At 37.2% G+C, this 16,955-nt stretch overlaps 1 protein-coding gene across 3 annotated transcripts; it reads right to left on the reverse strand.

The window, feature by feature from the left end:
* Positions 1-655: 655 nt before the first annotated feature.
* Positions 656-9,628, reverse strand: LOC137934504 (uncharacterized). Of its 3 annotated transcripts, none has more exons than XR_011109180.1 (12): positions 9,205-9,451; positions 5,173-5,248; positions 4,436-4,546; positions 4,197-4,313; positions 3,746-4,036; positions 2,738-3,057; positions 2,240-2,339; positions 2,098-2,157; positions 1,930-2,016; positions 1,467-1,607; positions 973-1,396; positions 656-855 (listed from the first exon to the last, which is right to left on the reverse strand). XR_011109180.1 is itself a non-coding variant. In XM_068778885.1 (12 exons), exons 2-12 carry the CDS (start codon positions 9,276-9,278, stop codon positions 1,067-1,069), a joined length of 1,707 nt encoding a protein of 568 aa, XP_068634986.1. In that variant the 5' UTR covers positions 9,279-9,312; positions 9,482-9,628; the 3' UTR covers positions 656-1,066. The 3 variants fall into 3 exon arrangements, 1 of the variants encoding a protein (XP_068634986.1); XR_011109181.1 differs by having other exon boundaries at positions 656-875; XM_068778885.1 differs by adding an exon at positions 9,482-9,628 and having other exon boundaries at positions 656-1,396; positions 9,205-9,312.
* Positions 9,629-16,955: the final 7,327 nt, after the last annotated feature.

The raw sequence follows: 16,955 nt of genomic DNA on the forward strand, positions 1-16,955 counted from the left end.
TGGAAATTGGGATATATCTCCATTGATAGAATCAAATGATTAGTAAATGATCAAAGGCCAAGTAGACCAACAAGAAACAAAAGAGCTGCAGGAGGAATCTGACATATTAGAAAAAATACATACTAATATTTGCTCAAATTTGAATGGTCATCTCTTTCATTGATGAGTATTCATGATATATATCTTTATTTGCTTCAAAGTAAAAACAAAGCATTGGATGTTTTTAAATTTTGTAGAACAAGAATAGAGAAACACTATGAAAAACAAATTAAATTGTGAGATTGAATAGAGATGAAAAATACAATAGTAGGTACAAGAAAAGTGGATAAACACTTTGGTCAATTTACAAAGTTTCTTGAGGAGTATGGTATTATTGCACATTGTACTATGCCCAATTCATCATACCAAAATGACATAACATAAATAAAAAACCAAATGGTATTGAACTAGTGAACAATATATTAAGTTCAAACTTCCTCATTATTATGGATTTACGCCCTTAAAATAATTATGTGTATTTTAAACTGAGTTTCAATTAAGGCGGTTCCTAAAATACTATTGATTGATTTATGCAAAGATTGAAAACTAAGTTTAGATCATATGCGGATTGAGGTTACCCAATTGAAGTTTGGGTTTATAATTTAGGGATATAAGCTTTATTAAAGCACAAAATTTTCCACGACTTTATTTTGCTCATAGAATCAAATGCAAAATAATAGTTTCCGAAATCAAAGCTGGTCGCAGAAAAAAACCTGAAAAAAGAAAAAATCAAATGCAAAAGAAAAATCTTAAAAGGACATAGCGGTACCAACCGTCACATGGGTTTGCTCACGATCCGTGACCGATCACTATCGCCTGCACAAATAATGCAGAAACTGGAACATTACGTAATACCATGATCATCAGTTATCACGAATCCAATCAGAATTTCAGGATCATAGAATTTGAAAAGGGAACTGCACTAACAATGACCTGTTCACTCTGTACATAAGCTCGACGGTGAGTTTGAGATTTGAATTTCTGATCATCAATTAAATTTCCTAGTTTCATGCCAACAGAGAGAAGTTCATATCCACCAGGGCTTTTCTGCTAGGTCCTTAACGAAAACATACCGGAATCTCGTGTCATAGGGTAACCACTCTATAATCTGAGATGCTTTTTTCCTTGATTTAGCATCTGTGCATTTCGTGATGGCCTCCTGCAGCTTCTTATCCACATTTTCAGACACCCAATTGAGGAGCTCATCCAAGTTGATCGAGGTCTCCTTTGCGTATCTCTCAAGAATCTTAGGTAGAAATACTTTCGTCGTCTTTTTCACCACCACATTTGCTTGTAGGTACTCCCGTTTTGCACACTCCAGTTCCTCTATGACATTTGAGGCCGTGTACACTTTAAGCTAGAAATTTTTTGAAACAAATAAGTTAGAACCAGATATCGGAAGAAGGTAATATGGGAAGAAGTATTACCACAGGATCAGAGAATGCTCCACTACAAAGTGCAAAGCAGGTGAGCGGTTGAGAGTTTAGTAGGGTGAATCCGGCATTTTGGAGCTGCCGTTCTTCACCAAATTTTTTCCTCATTGCTGTTGAAAGGATGGCTTCAACCCACTGTAACGAAATTAAAATCAAAATATAAAGAGCTACATAATTGGCCTCATCTGAGCGAACTATCGATTAATACATCAAGTAATACACTGGCACAGGCTACAAATAGCAATACACCCCGCTTCACGCATGGCGTTATGACTTTCTTGAGAGACAGGTATTTTCCTCTCTTTTGCATGTATTTTCCTAATTTCTACTAATCAGCTGCAACTGGTTGCTGATGTTGAACAGAGCTATCTAAATAAGTTCTTATTCATAAAATAATTAATAGCAAAGAAAATAATGGAAAAGCAGAGGTGAAAAGAGAGAAAAGTTGAACTCATACACGACTAGCTCGTGGCGCTCGGCAGCATAGTATTGAATGTTCTATGACATTGCTAGTTACCATGTGACCACCGACGTTATAAGCAGCCTGCACAAACCAGCATACAGCATTACCCATAAAATAACTAGAAAGTTTATTGGAACCCAATGGTAAAAAACAATCTCCTACCTTGTGAAACAAAGCAACCCTTCTCACAGAACCATGGGGAACCCCATATGTTAAAAATGCCTGCATAAATTGTGCATCGTAAATTATTTATGCCAATAAAAAAAAAGAAAAAGAAAGAAATAGAAAATTTGAACACTTTTACATGCATAACAAGAGAATTGTACACATTGATCCAAAACGCCAACTTGGCATTGTTCTCCATCTGCTTTGCATTCACTCTTTCCAGTTGTTCCACCAAAACTCTGAAAGTTGTTAAATTATACAGTTAAGAAATAAAACAGAAGTGTCATTGAACTCAATCTATGCTCAATAGAATCAGTCAAGTCAGTAGAATTTGCATCAGACTCAATTGTGACTTGCTTTGAAATAGAAAATCCAGGTTCAAAACTTGTGAGACCTTGTCAAGACTATTTTTCATTAGAATGAAAAGATAAAAAACATGTTTATAATTATTTTATTCCAGCACTTCCCTAGTATTTCTGAGATGTTCATGCTAATTTCTATGTAATATTTTTTAAACCAGTTACAAGAAAACATGAAGTTGTCTCACTTTACTGTGGAGTCTAGTGTACTTTCTACAGTAATGAACAAAAGTAAACCTCTCATTGATCTTTTCTACTATCCCCTATTTTCTGCTCACCTGTAACTGCTAATAGCGTAAGATGCTCTGTGATACAGATTCCTGTCTGTCGATATCCAAGAGACTTCTGTCATAGACTTGCATGGCCAATTTAGGCCATCGCCAGTATTCCGTCGGGGCGGGACTATATTGGTTGATACCTTTGATACTAAAGGTGAACAAACTTTTATTGTCTTTGTGGAATCTGTTTTGCATACCCAGCAATATATTGTTGCCATGCATCTGACCAACTCCTCTGATAACTCACTGGGACCTTGGTAAAGATGGTCTTTTAAGCTCCGAGGCAAAGAAATCTTTTCCACTGGAGGCCTTCCTTGAACCTGAAGAAGTAATGGGGCTAATATAGGATAAAATATTGTTTTTCACAAATTCTGACTTGAAAGCAAAAGAAAATCCCATTTTTTTCTTGAGGAATCCAGATTGCAGTGTACATTCAATCCGAGAATTAGTTCAATATTTGACCATTTTGCAGTTCATTCTAATAATGACTGTACTGTATAAACAGTTAATTGAAAATGTCAATTTCAAATTTATTAATTAAACTTCCATAAAAAGAGAATCTGCAATAACTACTTCAATATAGAAGTCTCCTATTTGGTACCCATCAATTGATGGAGAGATGTAAAAGAAATGATCAACAAAGTCTGGTAAATTGTGTACAGATGAATAATCTGATAACAACAGTGTGATTGTTTAATATAAAACTGTAATGTCAACATGAAAAAACCATTAGATGAGGCACTGTTTCAGTTATGGTACACAAAGCTGTATTCAGTCAGCTCAAAACAATGTCATAGGATACACCATCTGTCAATGATATGATGAAGTGCATTGCTTGTTTTGTGCAATCTGACAATTTTGCTTTTTTTGTCAGTTGAAGCTGTCTTAGAAATAACACTAGTCTGTTTTTTCACATAAATTTCAGATATAATTCTACTCGAAAGTAATGAAACTTCGTGTATGTAAGGAAGTCAAGGTTGTTTAAGGAGGTGTCAAATTTTCACATACCTTTACATTATTTGATAGTAAACTCTTTTTCCCGTGGTCTTTACTGGAGGTCAGTGCCTGGAATGATTGCAAGGGAAACTTCTTTGAGGAACAAAATGAACTTGAAATTATGCTCGGGTGTTTTCTTGCTTCATTTTTTGTGTGGGCCGGAGAGGTCACCACCGAGCTCTGCTCAGAAGGTGCCCCACTACGACACTGATCAAAGATACTTCTGTATAGAGAAAGGATGTGCTGCTCACGATTTGCAACCTCTTCCTCGAGCAAATCAATCTCCTGTATGAGTTCCCTTGTCTAAAATATGAGTACAGTTAGTGCTTTTTTTTCCAACTAATACACATTTATAGCAAGATAAATTGTTAAGTACTGGAAATAGCGTACCAACTTCTTGTTCTTTCTTAAATGAAGGTAATTGTAGCTATGAAGGTTGTGTCAATCTCAGAAACTTCCATACCTGAGCAGAAAAATGTCTATGTCCAGGGGACAAAGTGCTGGAGGCCCGACCTATTGATCTCTCAAGCATAATACGCATAGATCTCTCTTCACTCAGACGCATTTGCAGCTGCTCAATCTGCAGATCATGTTTAAGATGGTGTGAATATCACAACCATATTCTATTTTTGTTTTTAGTTAGTTGAAGGGCACTGCTTGCGCGAGGGGGGGGGGGGGGGGGGGCGAGGGAGAGAGAGTTACATCATTCTCCAATGAAGCTCGGTTGATTGATGAAGCATCAGCCTTCTTTTTACTAGAATCTCGATTCAATGGGCTCTTTGTTTCATGACAATTGAACATGGCTCGCAAGTCCTGACACATAAGAAAATGAGGACAGAGTGAGTAGTCAGTGACATGGAAGTCCACATGCCAATAACTAATGAATTTATTAATATCTAGTAGCCAATTTTTTTTTCTATTCTTGTCCATTCATTATTGTAAATTACCAGTTAGAAGTTACTGTGAAATATATCTAGGAATTCCTAAATGAAGAATAATGCACCTAGGTGTAGATATGTTAGCTACTACAGTCAGTATAAACTCCATGTGATTGTGGGCGTCTTGTTTGACTGCTTAGATCACCATATGAGCTCATGAAAAGAATTCTTGCATCAGCTAAAATCTACTGTAATATACACCTTTTCTTGGATTGGACACTATGTTATTAATGAGGCCTGTAAAAATTACTTATGCTCGTTGAGTCATTGAGAGGAGATTGAACGAGAAAAAAGTTTGAGTCATCCTTGGTCATTGTCCTATGTTGTTAGCTGGAAAAACACACCTGATCTAATAGGTGTTCGGAAGAGTTGGAATAGTTAATGATCTAAACATGTCAATGTAAGTCCCAACTTGAAATGTGTGAGCTATCTCATTTGGATGGTCCTAATCTTAAGAAAATAGGAAAAACAGAAGCTGCCATAACTAGTTATTCAACTGACCTGTTTGACATTTGAATTTTTCCCATGGGAATGTGAACCTCCGCGTCCTGCTGAATCCAAGTTCCTATCAGAAGCGCTGTAGTGGAAAACATTAGTAGTCCTTCAATGACCTCAAGAAAGTGACCAAAAATAGTATAAAGATGATGAAACAGTATGGAAACTGTAGGCACCTGTGAAGTCACTATAAGACCTCCCACAGTCATTTATTTTGATATCACATTGTATGTGAAGCCAAACATACGGAGCACATCAATCAAATCTTTTCTTCATCAATTATGAGTCAAAATCAGCTTATGAGTGAACTAGTCCTGTTCCTTAATCCATTAGGAAAAGCAATTCTTGAATACACGATGTGGTTTTAATGCACAAATTTTCTTCAAAATTTATCCCTCCCAAAACTTCGGACTATACAGCAAAAGAAGTAAGGTTCATTGGACCACACAAAGCAAACTACAACCAACTCACCCTCTGAGACTAGGACTCAAGACCTCACTTTAGAAAGTAACTCATGTGCCCGTGGCTCTTTTGTCATTTCATATTTTCAGAACCAGCCCTCACAGTTTCATAGTTTACTAAAGGACATAAGCTTTGACTATTGCGAAGAGGCAAATTAAGGTTCTTATAACCACCCTAATAGAATGCATGATTTCATCACCCTAAAAACCAATAATAACAAGTGTAAAAATGTCAAATTGAGTAAAAGGATAGCCTTTAAAATAAGCAATTACACTTTCACTTACAAGTTAAAAATAAGACTTTCACTTTGCTAACTGAATGAGATCAAGTGTGGTGATGATATTTTAGTTGTTCTCAAAATTAAGATCCTTAAGTAGGGATAATACTTTTCTTTTCCTTCTAAAACCTTTATGTGGCCCCATTAAAGTGGTGGTGGAGTAAGCCATTATTTGTGGTGGTGGAGTAAGCCATTATTTGTCAAAGAAATAAGAAACCTACAAACAAGAGAAATTATGTCCATTCTTGAACTGGGTAGTCATCGGCACTTAGAACTGAGCTCAATCCAACAAAAAATATATTAAGAGAGAAAATTTGAAAAGAAGAAAGAAAAGAAAAGAATTAATAGGATATGAGAGATGAGATTTTTAAGTAGAATAGAGAGAGAAAATGTTGCTTTAATTCGACCTTTCTGTTCGTTTGCATAAGATTTCCCCAAGTTCTAACTAAAAAAAATTCTACATATAGACTCCATACTGGCTTCAAATGCAAGTTTCATACCCCAAATTCTATCCCTTGCTTGAGAAAATATTTTATTTAAGTTCCATTCCCCCTTGAACAGCAAAACTGGATGACCATCGGCAAGACCACTCTTAACAACTAATTGAGCACCTTCTTTTTAGCTTTACATGTTTTTCACCATATAAATAAAAAAAACACTCTGGATAAGCATTATCAGGGATGTTGTCAACTGACTACGAATTGTATGTAGGGCAATTTGATAGAGCTGAAGAAGTTGTCAACTGACCATGAATAGTATGTAGGGCAATTTGATAGAGATGAAGAAGATAATTTGAACAAGAGCAGAGGGCTAGAGATATATAAAAACCGCTCTTAAGTTCAACGAGCCATATGGAGTGGAGTTGGAAAACTTGACACGAAGGGAAATCCAGTCAGACCAGTAGATAAAATTTAAAGAAAATCGATGAAAGGTACAAATCAAAAGCCTTACAAGAAATATTTGAAAACAAGTAACAATGAATTAATTTAAGTATAATTAAGCATGAAATGATAAATTGAGTGTAAATAGAAGTGGTATCATTTCTAACCAGGAGATCATAAAAGAAAGGAATGGAAACAAGTTCGAAACAAACAATATATGAAAGGAGGATCTAAAAGAGCAGGGACTAATGAAAATCACTATGCAGAAAAAAGCTGAACAAGGACCAAATAACAACTGGGACTTGATTTTCACAAGAGAGTGACTCCAAGTAAATATACTCACTTTTCAAACAATGAACTATTAAAGTTTTTAAGTCTTGAAATTTCGACTTTTATAGAAAAATCATCCTAATGTTTCTATTTGTTCAAAATAAACAATTTAGAGATATGCAAAGAAAGATGAAATAAAATCTGAATAGTCTGGCACTCGAAATCAAAGAGATATAGAAGAATATAAATGCAACTTGATGGAGAAGAGTTAATAAAATGGGCGAGGCAAGGATATCCTTGCTCCTCAATTCCTTCTATTCCAGTGTGATGGGGAATTTATAACCCAGAATTGAAAAAAAAAAAAAAAAAAAGGAACCAACCACTAGTTGCAGTACAAAATCTCTTATAAATTAATAAAAAATTGTTTAGTTTTAAGAGGGAAAGAAGATTCTGAGTGGCATATAAAAATCTCAACCTACAAGTAAAACATGGTAAATAGTGTGCTTCTGATCCTTAAGTTTCTTTCTCATTTTCATGTATTCTTAACTTTTTTAAAAAATAAAATAAAATTCGTTATTAGTTTCAGCACTTTCAATGGTCGACAAATTATTAATTATGAATTTTAACCTAAACCATCTTGGTGTATGTCATGCATTTTTACAAGACTCCACATCTAATTTCCACCTGCAGAACCATTGGGGTTAATGGGATCAATAATTGAGTGATGGAGCTGAATTTTGGACACAGATTATTTATTAGGTTCTGACCCATTAATGGATTTGCTCAAATTTACAAATAGACCTAATGATTTCAACTTTCATATGAACCCCTCAAAAGGCCAAATGCACGCATAGTTTTTATTCTTTATATTGTCATGTGTTTTAATCCTGAAGCTATTTAATTGCAAGTTCTACGTGAAGTACATTTCAAAATATGATAGTTTTCATGAAATTTGTACTTGATTATAAACTCGTTCATATTAATTGTCGCCATTGTACTTATCATTTCTATTTGAAGTTTCTGAAAGGAATTCAAATATTGATTTAGAAATTGAAATATCATTTGAAGACAGTAAATTTGTTTGTCATCAACGTTGGAGAAGTACAACAAAATCCAAATTTAGCAATTCAGTAAACTTAAACTCTGATAATATGAAACTCTTTTGTGTAACCTAAAGAAAACAAGATGAAACCATAAAAAACCCAGAGAGAACAGTGGAAGGAGAAAAAAAAGAAATTGATGTGAAAACAGAGAGAATAGAACTTCGAAAAGAAGGGACAGAGAGGATATCTCAAGCTGAATCTCCACCATTGCAGCTCTGCTATATGTTAATTCAAAATAGTGCTGCCCAAAAATTTGTGCATAAATAGACATTCCCAATCAACTTACAAAACATAACTAGGACACCTCCAGATGACTTCAAGCGACCACCTATTGAAGAAAGCGAAAGAAATGTCTTCAATATGGCTGTCCAGTCTTCTCGACTGACCAACTAGACACGTCAATTTTGACTCAAGGTACAGTTTCAAAGTTTCAAGGTGCCGAGAGCGAGGACCTATAGCTGCTACCAGCATGAACAAATGACATGAATCCAGTGGACCGAGGATCTCATAAAATTCTCATCCTGATCTTAAGAAACCGTTATTCGCCAAAGACGGAGTTACGTTAGACGAGAGGAGAAAACGCCATCTGTAGATTTGTAGAAGCTCACATCCACGACTGACACCTTCAAGACCTCACATGCAACTCTAAGAAGGATGTCTCGTACCTTCATTTACCTGACTCCATTGTAGAAATTTCATAAACGCTGCTACAACCACAGTTCAGGAAAAAGCTCGAGCTTACTGACGATACTCGAATGCACAAGTAAGAAACACTAGATTCATGGCCCTAAATAAGTGACACTTTCATGAAAGAGCACTAAAAATCTCTCAAGAAACCCCAACCTTCCCAAGAACGACAAATATTAAAAAAAAAAAAAAAAAGCCAGAACCTACAATGTAGTATAGAAACAGTAAATAATCCATCAAAGCAGAACGGCAAATGATTCTCTCAATGAAACACCATTGCACTGCGTCGTCTAAAAGTTCAACAGAGATCCATTCAATAACCAAACACTATACAAACAATTGAACCCAATAACATTACCTCTTACTCCGCTTATGCCTGGAAGAAATCTGGGAGCAGCCGGGGCAGCCTCTACCTTCACCTACCGCCTCCATTCCCCGATTTCGTCAACCTCAAACACAAGATCGTCTATGAACAACAAAAAACAAAAAAAAATTCATTCACATTCTCCCACACGAGTCGCCGTATTTATAACAAGAACAGAATGAAAAGACAGCGGATCCAATGATACGAAGAATTTGCGCGGGGATCTTTTCAGGATTTTTTATAATAGGATTGTTTAAAGAAAGTTTTATACCTCGAGAGTGTGTCATTTTGTATTTAAAGGATCGAAAGCTTCAGAGAGAGGGATAGAATTCAATTCAACGGCATGTGCGTAGTTGGAGAATTGAATGAGGCGATTTAATGAACTGGACCTCCAGTCGCCTGCTCCGTTGCTCCTTTATTTCGGTCGTTGGTGGTCTCTGATCACTGCGCCTTAGACCGCTTAAATGCTCGCCTTCGAATTTTACCGCCTCTGCCAGCGTTTGAATCGATGGGATGAGATGACCCGGGTTCGACGAGACGTACAGGTCGGGTCTGTCGACGGACCCGGTCTAATAGTGCATATATTTGGGGCTAATTCTGATTCCATTTATTTATCACACGGTATACCTGAATCTAATTTATCGCTTTCATATTAATTCTAAAAATATTTAATATTTTTAAATGTTTTTTAAGTTATACGAAATTTTAATTTTTAAAATAATAAATTCTAATTTACAACTTATAGACGTGTGGGTAATTTATATTGTATTTTATGTTTAAAATTTTATTAAATTTAATAAATTTATTTAAATATTAGGGTTATTGAATTTTTATTCAGTTAATTTCATTTTAATATATTTAATTTTACAAAAAAAAATATTAGGACTTGTTTTTGCTATAGGAGACTTTAAAACTATTATCACTATCCTCATTTAAAAATATTTAAGTTAACAATAAATGATTTTCAGTCCATTTAAGTTAATTATTTAACAATAAAAAAATTAAATGTTTTAATATAAAAATATGTATGTGGTCCGATTTTTTACCTGAGTTCGACTTCATTTCCATTATATAATCAGTTTTAAGGTTTAGTTAAGGCCACATGTTAGGGGCACTTCTTGAGGTACCCTACTTGTGGTACTCTAAAGTCTAGAGTGAGGTGTTGGCCTTAAGAATTATGATGAGAAACAATTCATAGAGAGCACTAACTCGGGACATCAATAGGGGAGTCAATGTGTTTTGTAGATTTTGGATATTCAAATATTTGTAATACAATCAAACTACCATATTCGGTCCACCAATAATCTTACCTATTTGTTTGATTTTTTATTTATTTTATGTAATTATTAACAAATAAAAATACTAGACAAAGAATTCAAATATATATTTTTATTAATTGTCTATTAATTGAAATAAAATAAAGTAATCCTCATTTGGCGCAAAAACTAGAAAATTCTAGTTAAATAAAAAAAATTGTTTACATGTTTTACCTTTGATTCCTCTTGGCAAAAACACTTCTATTAGGCACATAAATTCCAGGTAGGGCGGTAGAGGAAGGAGAAAGCAAAAAAATAGGCGTAAGAGAGACGCCAATAAGGAAATTTTTTAGCATGTCGACAAGATTATTTCATCATTATATTGCCTCTAGCACAAAGGAAGAGGTGCAATGTCATCAAGTATGGGTGTATTGTGTTAGGAAACCCACGTTTCCTATTCTAAATTTGGGCAACATATTTATTATTTAATTATATTTACTATTTAATATAATGGGCCAAAATTAAGTGATCTATTTGTGGTAAACCCGTAGTGGACTACAAAAAAAATTGGAATATGAGCCAATTGAGTAGATACCATAGGGAATTATGGGAACCCTATATAAGGAGCACATTATGGTTAAGGTCACCAAGAGACTAAATCACATACAATTTTACTTCTCTCCATCCGGAAGAGAGACGACGGTCCCATTGAGGAATTAAGGAGATTTAGTTGAGGAAGGCCATAAAACCAATCATCCGTTCGTATCGATTGTTATAGTAATTCCGCAATAGTTGGCGATTGTTCATAACGGATTCAAGTATTTAACCCGAATCTATGAATCCTAATATTCAGGCATGATGTAAATTTTTGGTTCTTTGGTATTTATAGTCTAGGATGTTCACATCTAGATTTGGATTTAAGATACTATTATCTAACTGTTGGAATGGTTTCTCTTTAATATGCATGTTGCGCCTTCGCTAACAGACCGGTCTTTTGGCGCAATGGTTAGTAACATGGTATCAGAGCAGGTGGTCTCGAGTTCGAGTCTCGCTCCCCATATTTGTTTCGTCCCCACATAGGTGGGACTTTGTCTTTGGCCGTCCCTGTATAGGTGGGATTGTGCATTTGTATTTGTACACGGGTATTCCCCGTGCGGGGGAGTGTTGGAATGGTTTGTCTTTAATATGCATGTTGCGCCTTCGCTAACAACTACCTCTCTGTATCGGGTAACATCTGACAACAAGTCACCATCTATAGGGCTTAGGCGATGATTGAGTTCAATGGGAGAATCCACAATCCGATCTCTGTCAATCCGGCTCGACTGATCACTTCAGAGATGTATTTGGATTGAGACAAAATATAACCTTCAGGAGAATAGGCAACCTCAATACCCAAAAAATACTGTAAATACCCAAGATCCTTCATTTCAAAGAGAGAATGAAGTTGTCATTTAAGGTCTGCAATGTTAGCTTCATCATCTCCAGTCACAATCATATCATAAACATATAGAAGGACCACAATATGCCCCACAACAGTTTTACGAATAAACATGGCAGAATCATAGTTGGAAGCAACAAAGCCAAGGCGGATCAAAGAGGAACTGAACTTCGCAAACCAAGCACGGGGAGCTTGTTTGAGACCATATAAAGCCCGTCGAAGGCAGCAAACATAAGTAAAAAGAGTTATCTACAGAAAGTAAATCTTGCAACATGGATTGAACTGAAAAACTAGACACTTGCAGATATACTGGCAATTTCAAATCATCAAGCAAGTAAAGACCACCTTCTCTATGGCCTATCCCAATCTGCTTCCCAGACTGGTGATCCTGTATAAGACAATGATCAGAAGCAAAGGTAATGGTGAGACCCAAATCAGTAAGTTTGCCAATTGAAAGAAGGTTAACAGCTAGATGGGGAACATAGAAGACATTAGATAAAGACCAAGTAGGGTGAGTGACAGTTCCAACCGAGGCTAGTGGCATGGGAGAGCCATTAGCCGCTTGGATGTTAACTGGGTGAGAAGGCTTAACACAATCATGTAAAAGAGACAAGTGGGGTGTCATATGGTGTGTGGCTCCAGAATCTAATATCCATTTATGAGTGTCACTGGAGCCAACCAAACAAGCCATACCTGTATGAGATGCAAATTGAGTACTGAGAGCAGACGACTTGCCAAGAATGCGAGTGAGCTCGGTAGCTAATGACGAGAGATCAGACGTAGAATCACTGCTGGTGGGAGCTGGGGCAGAAGAGGCATCTGAACAATCCAAAGATCAAATAGCAGCAGATGGACGAAAACCTCTATGCGGAGGTGGACAACTGAAGGTATGATGTGGTGCAGATTTGAAATGGCCTTGATTGTGACGACTAGAGGCATGATGTTGTGAAGGTTTGAAATTGCCTTGAGTTTTATTGTTGCTTTGCAATGAGGGACACTGGTGTTTCCAATGATCTTTACCATGACAGTAGGAACATTCATCTTGTGGAACTGGTACTTTTGGCTTCCCTGATGACTGATGAGTATGAAAGTGTGTTCCAGAACCAAGTATGCCCCCTGATGACTGAGTATGAGAGTGTGTTCCAGAGACCAGTACGTGTGACATATCTGGTGATGATGTCTTACTGGAAGAGATCCCACCTAAAGACCTCAATCTTGTTTTTTCAGCCAACAATTCAGATACAGCTGCAGACAAGGTGGGTAGCGGAGCTCTATGGATCATAGATCCTCGTATCAGTTCAAAATCATTGCAAAGAGCCATAAGAAAGTCGGTAAGCTTGCGATCATCACATGCTCGGGTATATTCAGGGAGCTTCCGAAAGGAGGATGGATCCATCATATATAATTGATCCCACAAAGGTGTCATAAACGAGTAAAATTCTTGAATTGTACGATCACCTTGCTTAGCAGACCAAAGTTCTGTCTCAATTTGATACCTTTTGGCAAAGTTTGTCTGTTCATACAGAGTTTCCAAATAGTCCCATATTTCTTTTGCAGTCTCATACTTCAATAGTTGCAAACTGATAGACTGATCCACTGAGTTGTTGATCCAAGTGATGATCTTTGCATTATCAGTCAACCACTTCCTATTTTCTTTGATGAAGTCAATGGATGTAGGTTCTGGAGCAGTAATACTTCCATCAATGTAATCCCATAGGTCTTTTCCAACTAGAAAATTTCGCATCACAAACTTCCAGAGTGAGTAATTATTCCCATTTAATCGAAAAGAAATGACCTTCATATCTTGACTAATTGAATCCATAGATAGGTAATTCCAAACTGAAACCAGCTCTCAGCCCAGCCACTATAATCAACTTCCCTCACAAACACAAATCTATATCACAGTTTCTCAAAAAAATAATATCACTAGGACTTCAAGCAACCACCAATAGAGGTATGTCCGAAACCCACTCTAAGACCCCAAAATCAACCAATTTCAATGTTAACCTACTGCAGCAATTTTTAAAAATTCCACGAGTCTGAAATGCCTTCCACGGACAGAAATCACAGAGGTGAATACCAGAGGTCGACGAGACTAAGTAAACAAGCTACAAATATCCGAGAAATGGAGGGGAACCAACCTTTGAGGGCGCCAAAACGAGGATTCAACCCACGACAGAGCTTGTGCGGCATCACTACTTGCAAGGCTCTCTCACCTTGCCCCATGTTTCCTCCACATCTCAACTTGCGGACGTCTTCACCAAATCGCATCCAGTTCCTCGTTTTCATCATCTCATAGGCAAACTTTTGTTACTTGCCCCTTCATAAGTTTGAGGGGGGGGGGGGGGGGGGGGGGGGGGTGTTAATGTAAATATGTATATGTAAAGGGGCATATTTGTCTTTTTCTTTGGGCCAAGGGCATACTTGTAAATTCTGGTCCAAGGGCATACTTGTAAATTCCATCTTCCTCTTCCTTTTCGAATAGGGTTTCTAAAACCCGACGGATTCTGTAAATTTCGGATGAGAGTTTTGACAATACAGAAAAACCTCTCTGAAATCAGAGAGATTAACATGGTATTAGAGCAGGTGGTCTCGAGTTCGAGTCTCGCTCCCCCCGTTTGTTTCGTCCCCGCATAGGTGGGACTTTGTCTTTGGCCGTCCCCGTATAGGTGGGATTGTGCATTTGTATTTGTACACGGGTGTTCCCCGTGCGGGGGAGTATTGGAATGGTTTCTCTTTAATATGCATGTTGTGCCTTCGCTAACAGACCGGTCTTTTGGCACAATGGTTAGTAACACTAACAAGTGGTATAAGAGCAGTAATTATTGTTAGATTATTGGGATTTGTCCATTCCATTGGGATAGTGTTCACATTAATTTTCTTGAATAAAATGTTTTAGTTGTATGAAATTCCTTGAATTTTTATAATTTTGGGGGTTTAATTTGGGATTAAAGCATGTTCTATGTATTTAGAAAATTCATATAATTATGGAAATTGTATTATGGGTTGGATAATTGTTTCCCCCTCGTACACGTCGTCATTGCTGTAAACTTGCATCGATAAGCCGGAATAAGTAGTGATGACTTGTTTTTTGGTCGTTGGAAGGGAATTGATCAACCAGAGGACTGACGGCGATCGGTGGGGCAGCGCCCAACTACAGTGCCCGTTGGGCGCACTGCAATGCGTTTACTGTAGCGTCCGTTAGGTGCGCTGCAGTTGCAACACCCGTTCACTGTAGTGCCCATTGGCACACTGTAGCGCCAAGGACAGAGAGGGCAGTGCCGCGGCGTCGTAACTGAATAAAAATATTAAAAAAATTATGAATTACTTTATTTTCATAGAAATTTTATTCCTATTGTCATGTTGATCAGTTGGTCTAGTATTTTCAATCAAATTGATTGAAGCTACATGTTGCCAAAGTAACCTTTGTAGTGTAGATTAATTTGACAAAAAATACAAAAATGGTTGTGGGGAGTTATTTATGCAAACTGTGCTCTACCCAAAGGAAGACACAGTTTGGCCAAATAAACAACTTGCATGTGATGATAAATATGTGACAATTATAAAGACTTTTCATGTGAACAATAGTCAGTCCAAAGAAAGGGTATTGTTTGACAAAAATGATTGCCAATATTTGATCAATGCACAGAGAGTACCACTTACAGTTAATTTATCTGTTCAAATACTAGGAAGTAATGTTGTACTACGTATCTTGAGATAGGTCCCCAATTTGGATTGTTTGTACATGTTTTGTTTTTTCTTTATTTGACATGTTAGTTAATGTGAGTATACTTATTTATTTTGTTATATATACAGTTTCTGTTGTTACTGCTACGAATGTTTCTGTCCAAATAAGTAACATCCGAATGCTAAGCAGGACGAACTTTAAGGCCTGGAAAGATACTGATAGATGCTATATTCTGACATGAGAACTAAGTTAATTATAATAGAATAACCTTTATAATTGTGTTATAGGTGGTTATTTATCGGTTTTCAAATGAAATGAGTATTTATTGAATTTGGCATTAATCACTGTTGATATTGCATATTTTTCTCTCCTGAATTATATTTCATTGTTTTTAAGGTTTATTTCTTCCTGAAATGCTTTTTATAGATTTAATTATGGAATTTCAGAAGAATTATGGTGGAGAAGAAGATATTTACCAAAATGCCCTTAGTGAAATGGAGATGATTTTTAGGTCAAATCGTTTTAAAATAAATAAGATGGTATTTAAAGCAAAAGGGGGGCGTCGAAAGAGGAGGTCGAAAGGGGACACCGAGGGGGGGGGGGGGGGACCCGAGAGGGAAAACCCGAGAGGGGAGACTCGAGCGGGAAGACAAAACAGAGCACGACCATCGACCAAAAAAGGGGAAGACCCGAGAGAAGTTTCCCTCCGTCGATCGCGGCGTCACCGTCGTTCGCCCCGCCACCATCATCCACCGCCGTCAACCGTCGTCCAGCAACCGAGAACAAACCCGAGGAGAGCTCGAGAGAGTCTCCGTCGAGGTGAGTTCGACAGTTTCTGGTCGCCAGGCTGAGAAGTGATCCGAGAGGGCTTCTCTGGTGCCAACTCCGCTTTCCGACCATCCTCCGGCGTCGGTTACGTATTTTCGACCATTCCCGGAGCGATTCCGACTCCGACCGAGGCTCGAGAGAGCCGGTTAGAGAACTTCACCTCTGTTTCGTTCTTCGCCGGACGTTCCCTCCATCCATCGGCTTCACCCCTTCGTCGCCGGCGTCGTCTCTACCTCCGGCCACTCTCTTGCAAACCCGAAGCCATTGATTTCGGGAAATTGCAGCACCCGTGAGAACGAGTTGCTGCCCGAGCGAGAGGAGGAAGAAGGGGAGTAATTCGTCATTATTGAATTTAGTTTTTATATGGTTTGAACTTAGGTTTTGAATGTTAATTGAATCTGATTTGATAATTAAGGTTTATTTAAGATTTGTTTTCTTGATATTTGATTAAATTAGCTAATTAGGGTAAGATTATAATTGAGGTTGGATTTTGGTATTTTAATCCGATTTCTGTCTTTAACTCTAGGCGCCCGAG

This window comes from Aristolochia californica, unplaced genomic scaffold (assembly GCF_029961685.1).
Source record: "Aristolochia californica isolate CCGP_79_NKW_82.1479 unplaced genomic scaffold, dmAriCali1.0.hap1 SCAF_6, whole genome shotgun sequence".
In the NCBI taxonomy this organism is placed as follows: Eukaryota; Viridiplantae; Streptophyta; class Magnoliopsida; order Piperales; family Aristolochiaceae; genus Aristolochia; species Aristolochia californica.

Excerpts from the sequence above, each read along its gene's own strand:
- LOC137934504 (XM_068778885.1), bottom strand. The coding sequence starts at position 9,278 with ATGGAGGCGGTAGGTGAAGGTAGAGGCTGCCCCGGCTGCTCCCAGATT. Across the intron at positions 3,058-3,745 it reads TACTATCAAATAATGTAAAG|GTTCAAGGAAGGCCTCCAGT; the intron begins GTATGTGAAAAT and ends TTACTTCTTCAG. Across the intron at positions 2,340-2,737 it reads TACGCTATTAGCAGTTACAG|AGTTTTGGTGGAACAACTGG; the intron begins GTGAGCAGAAAA and ends AACAACTTTCAG.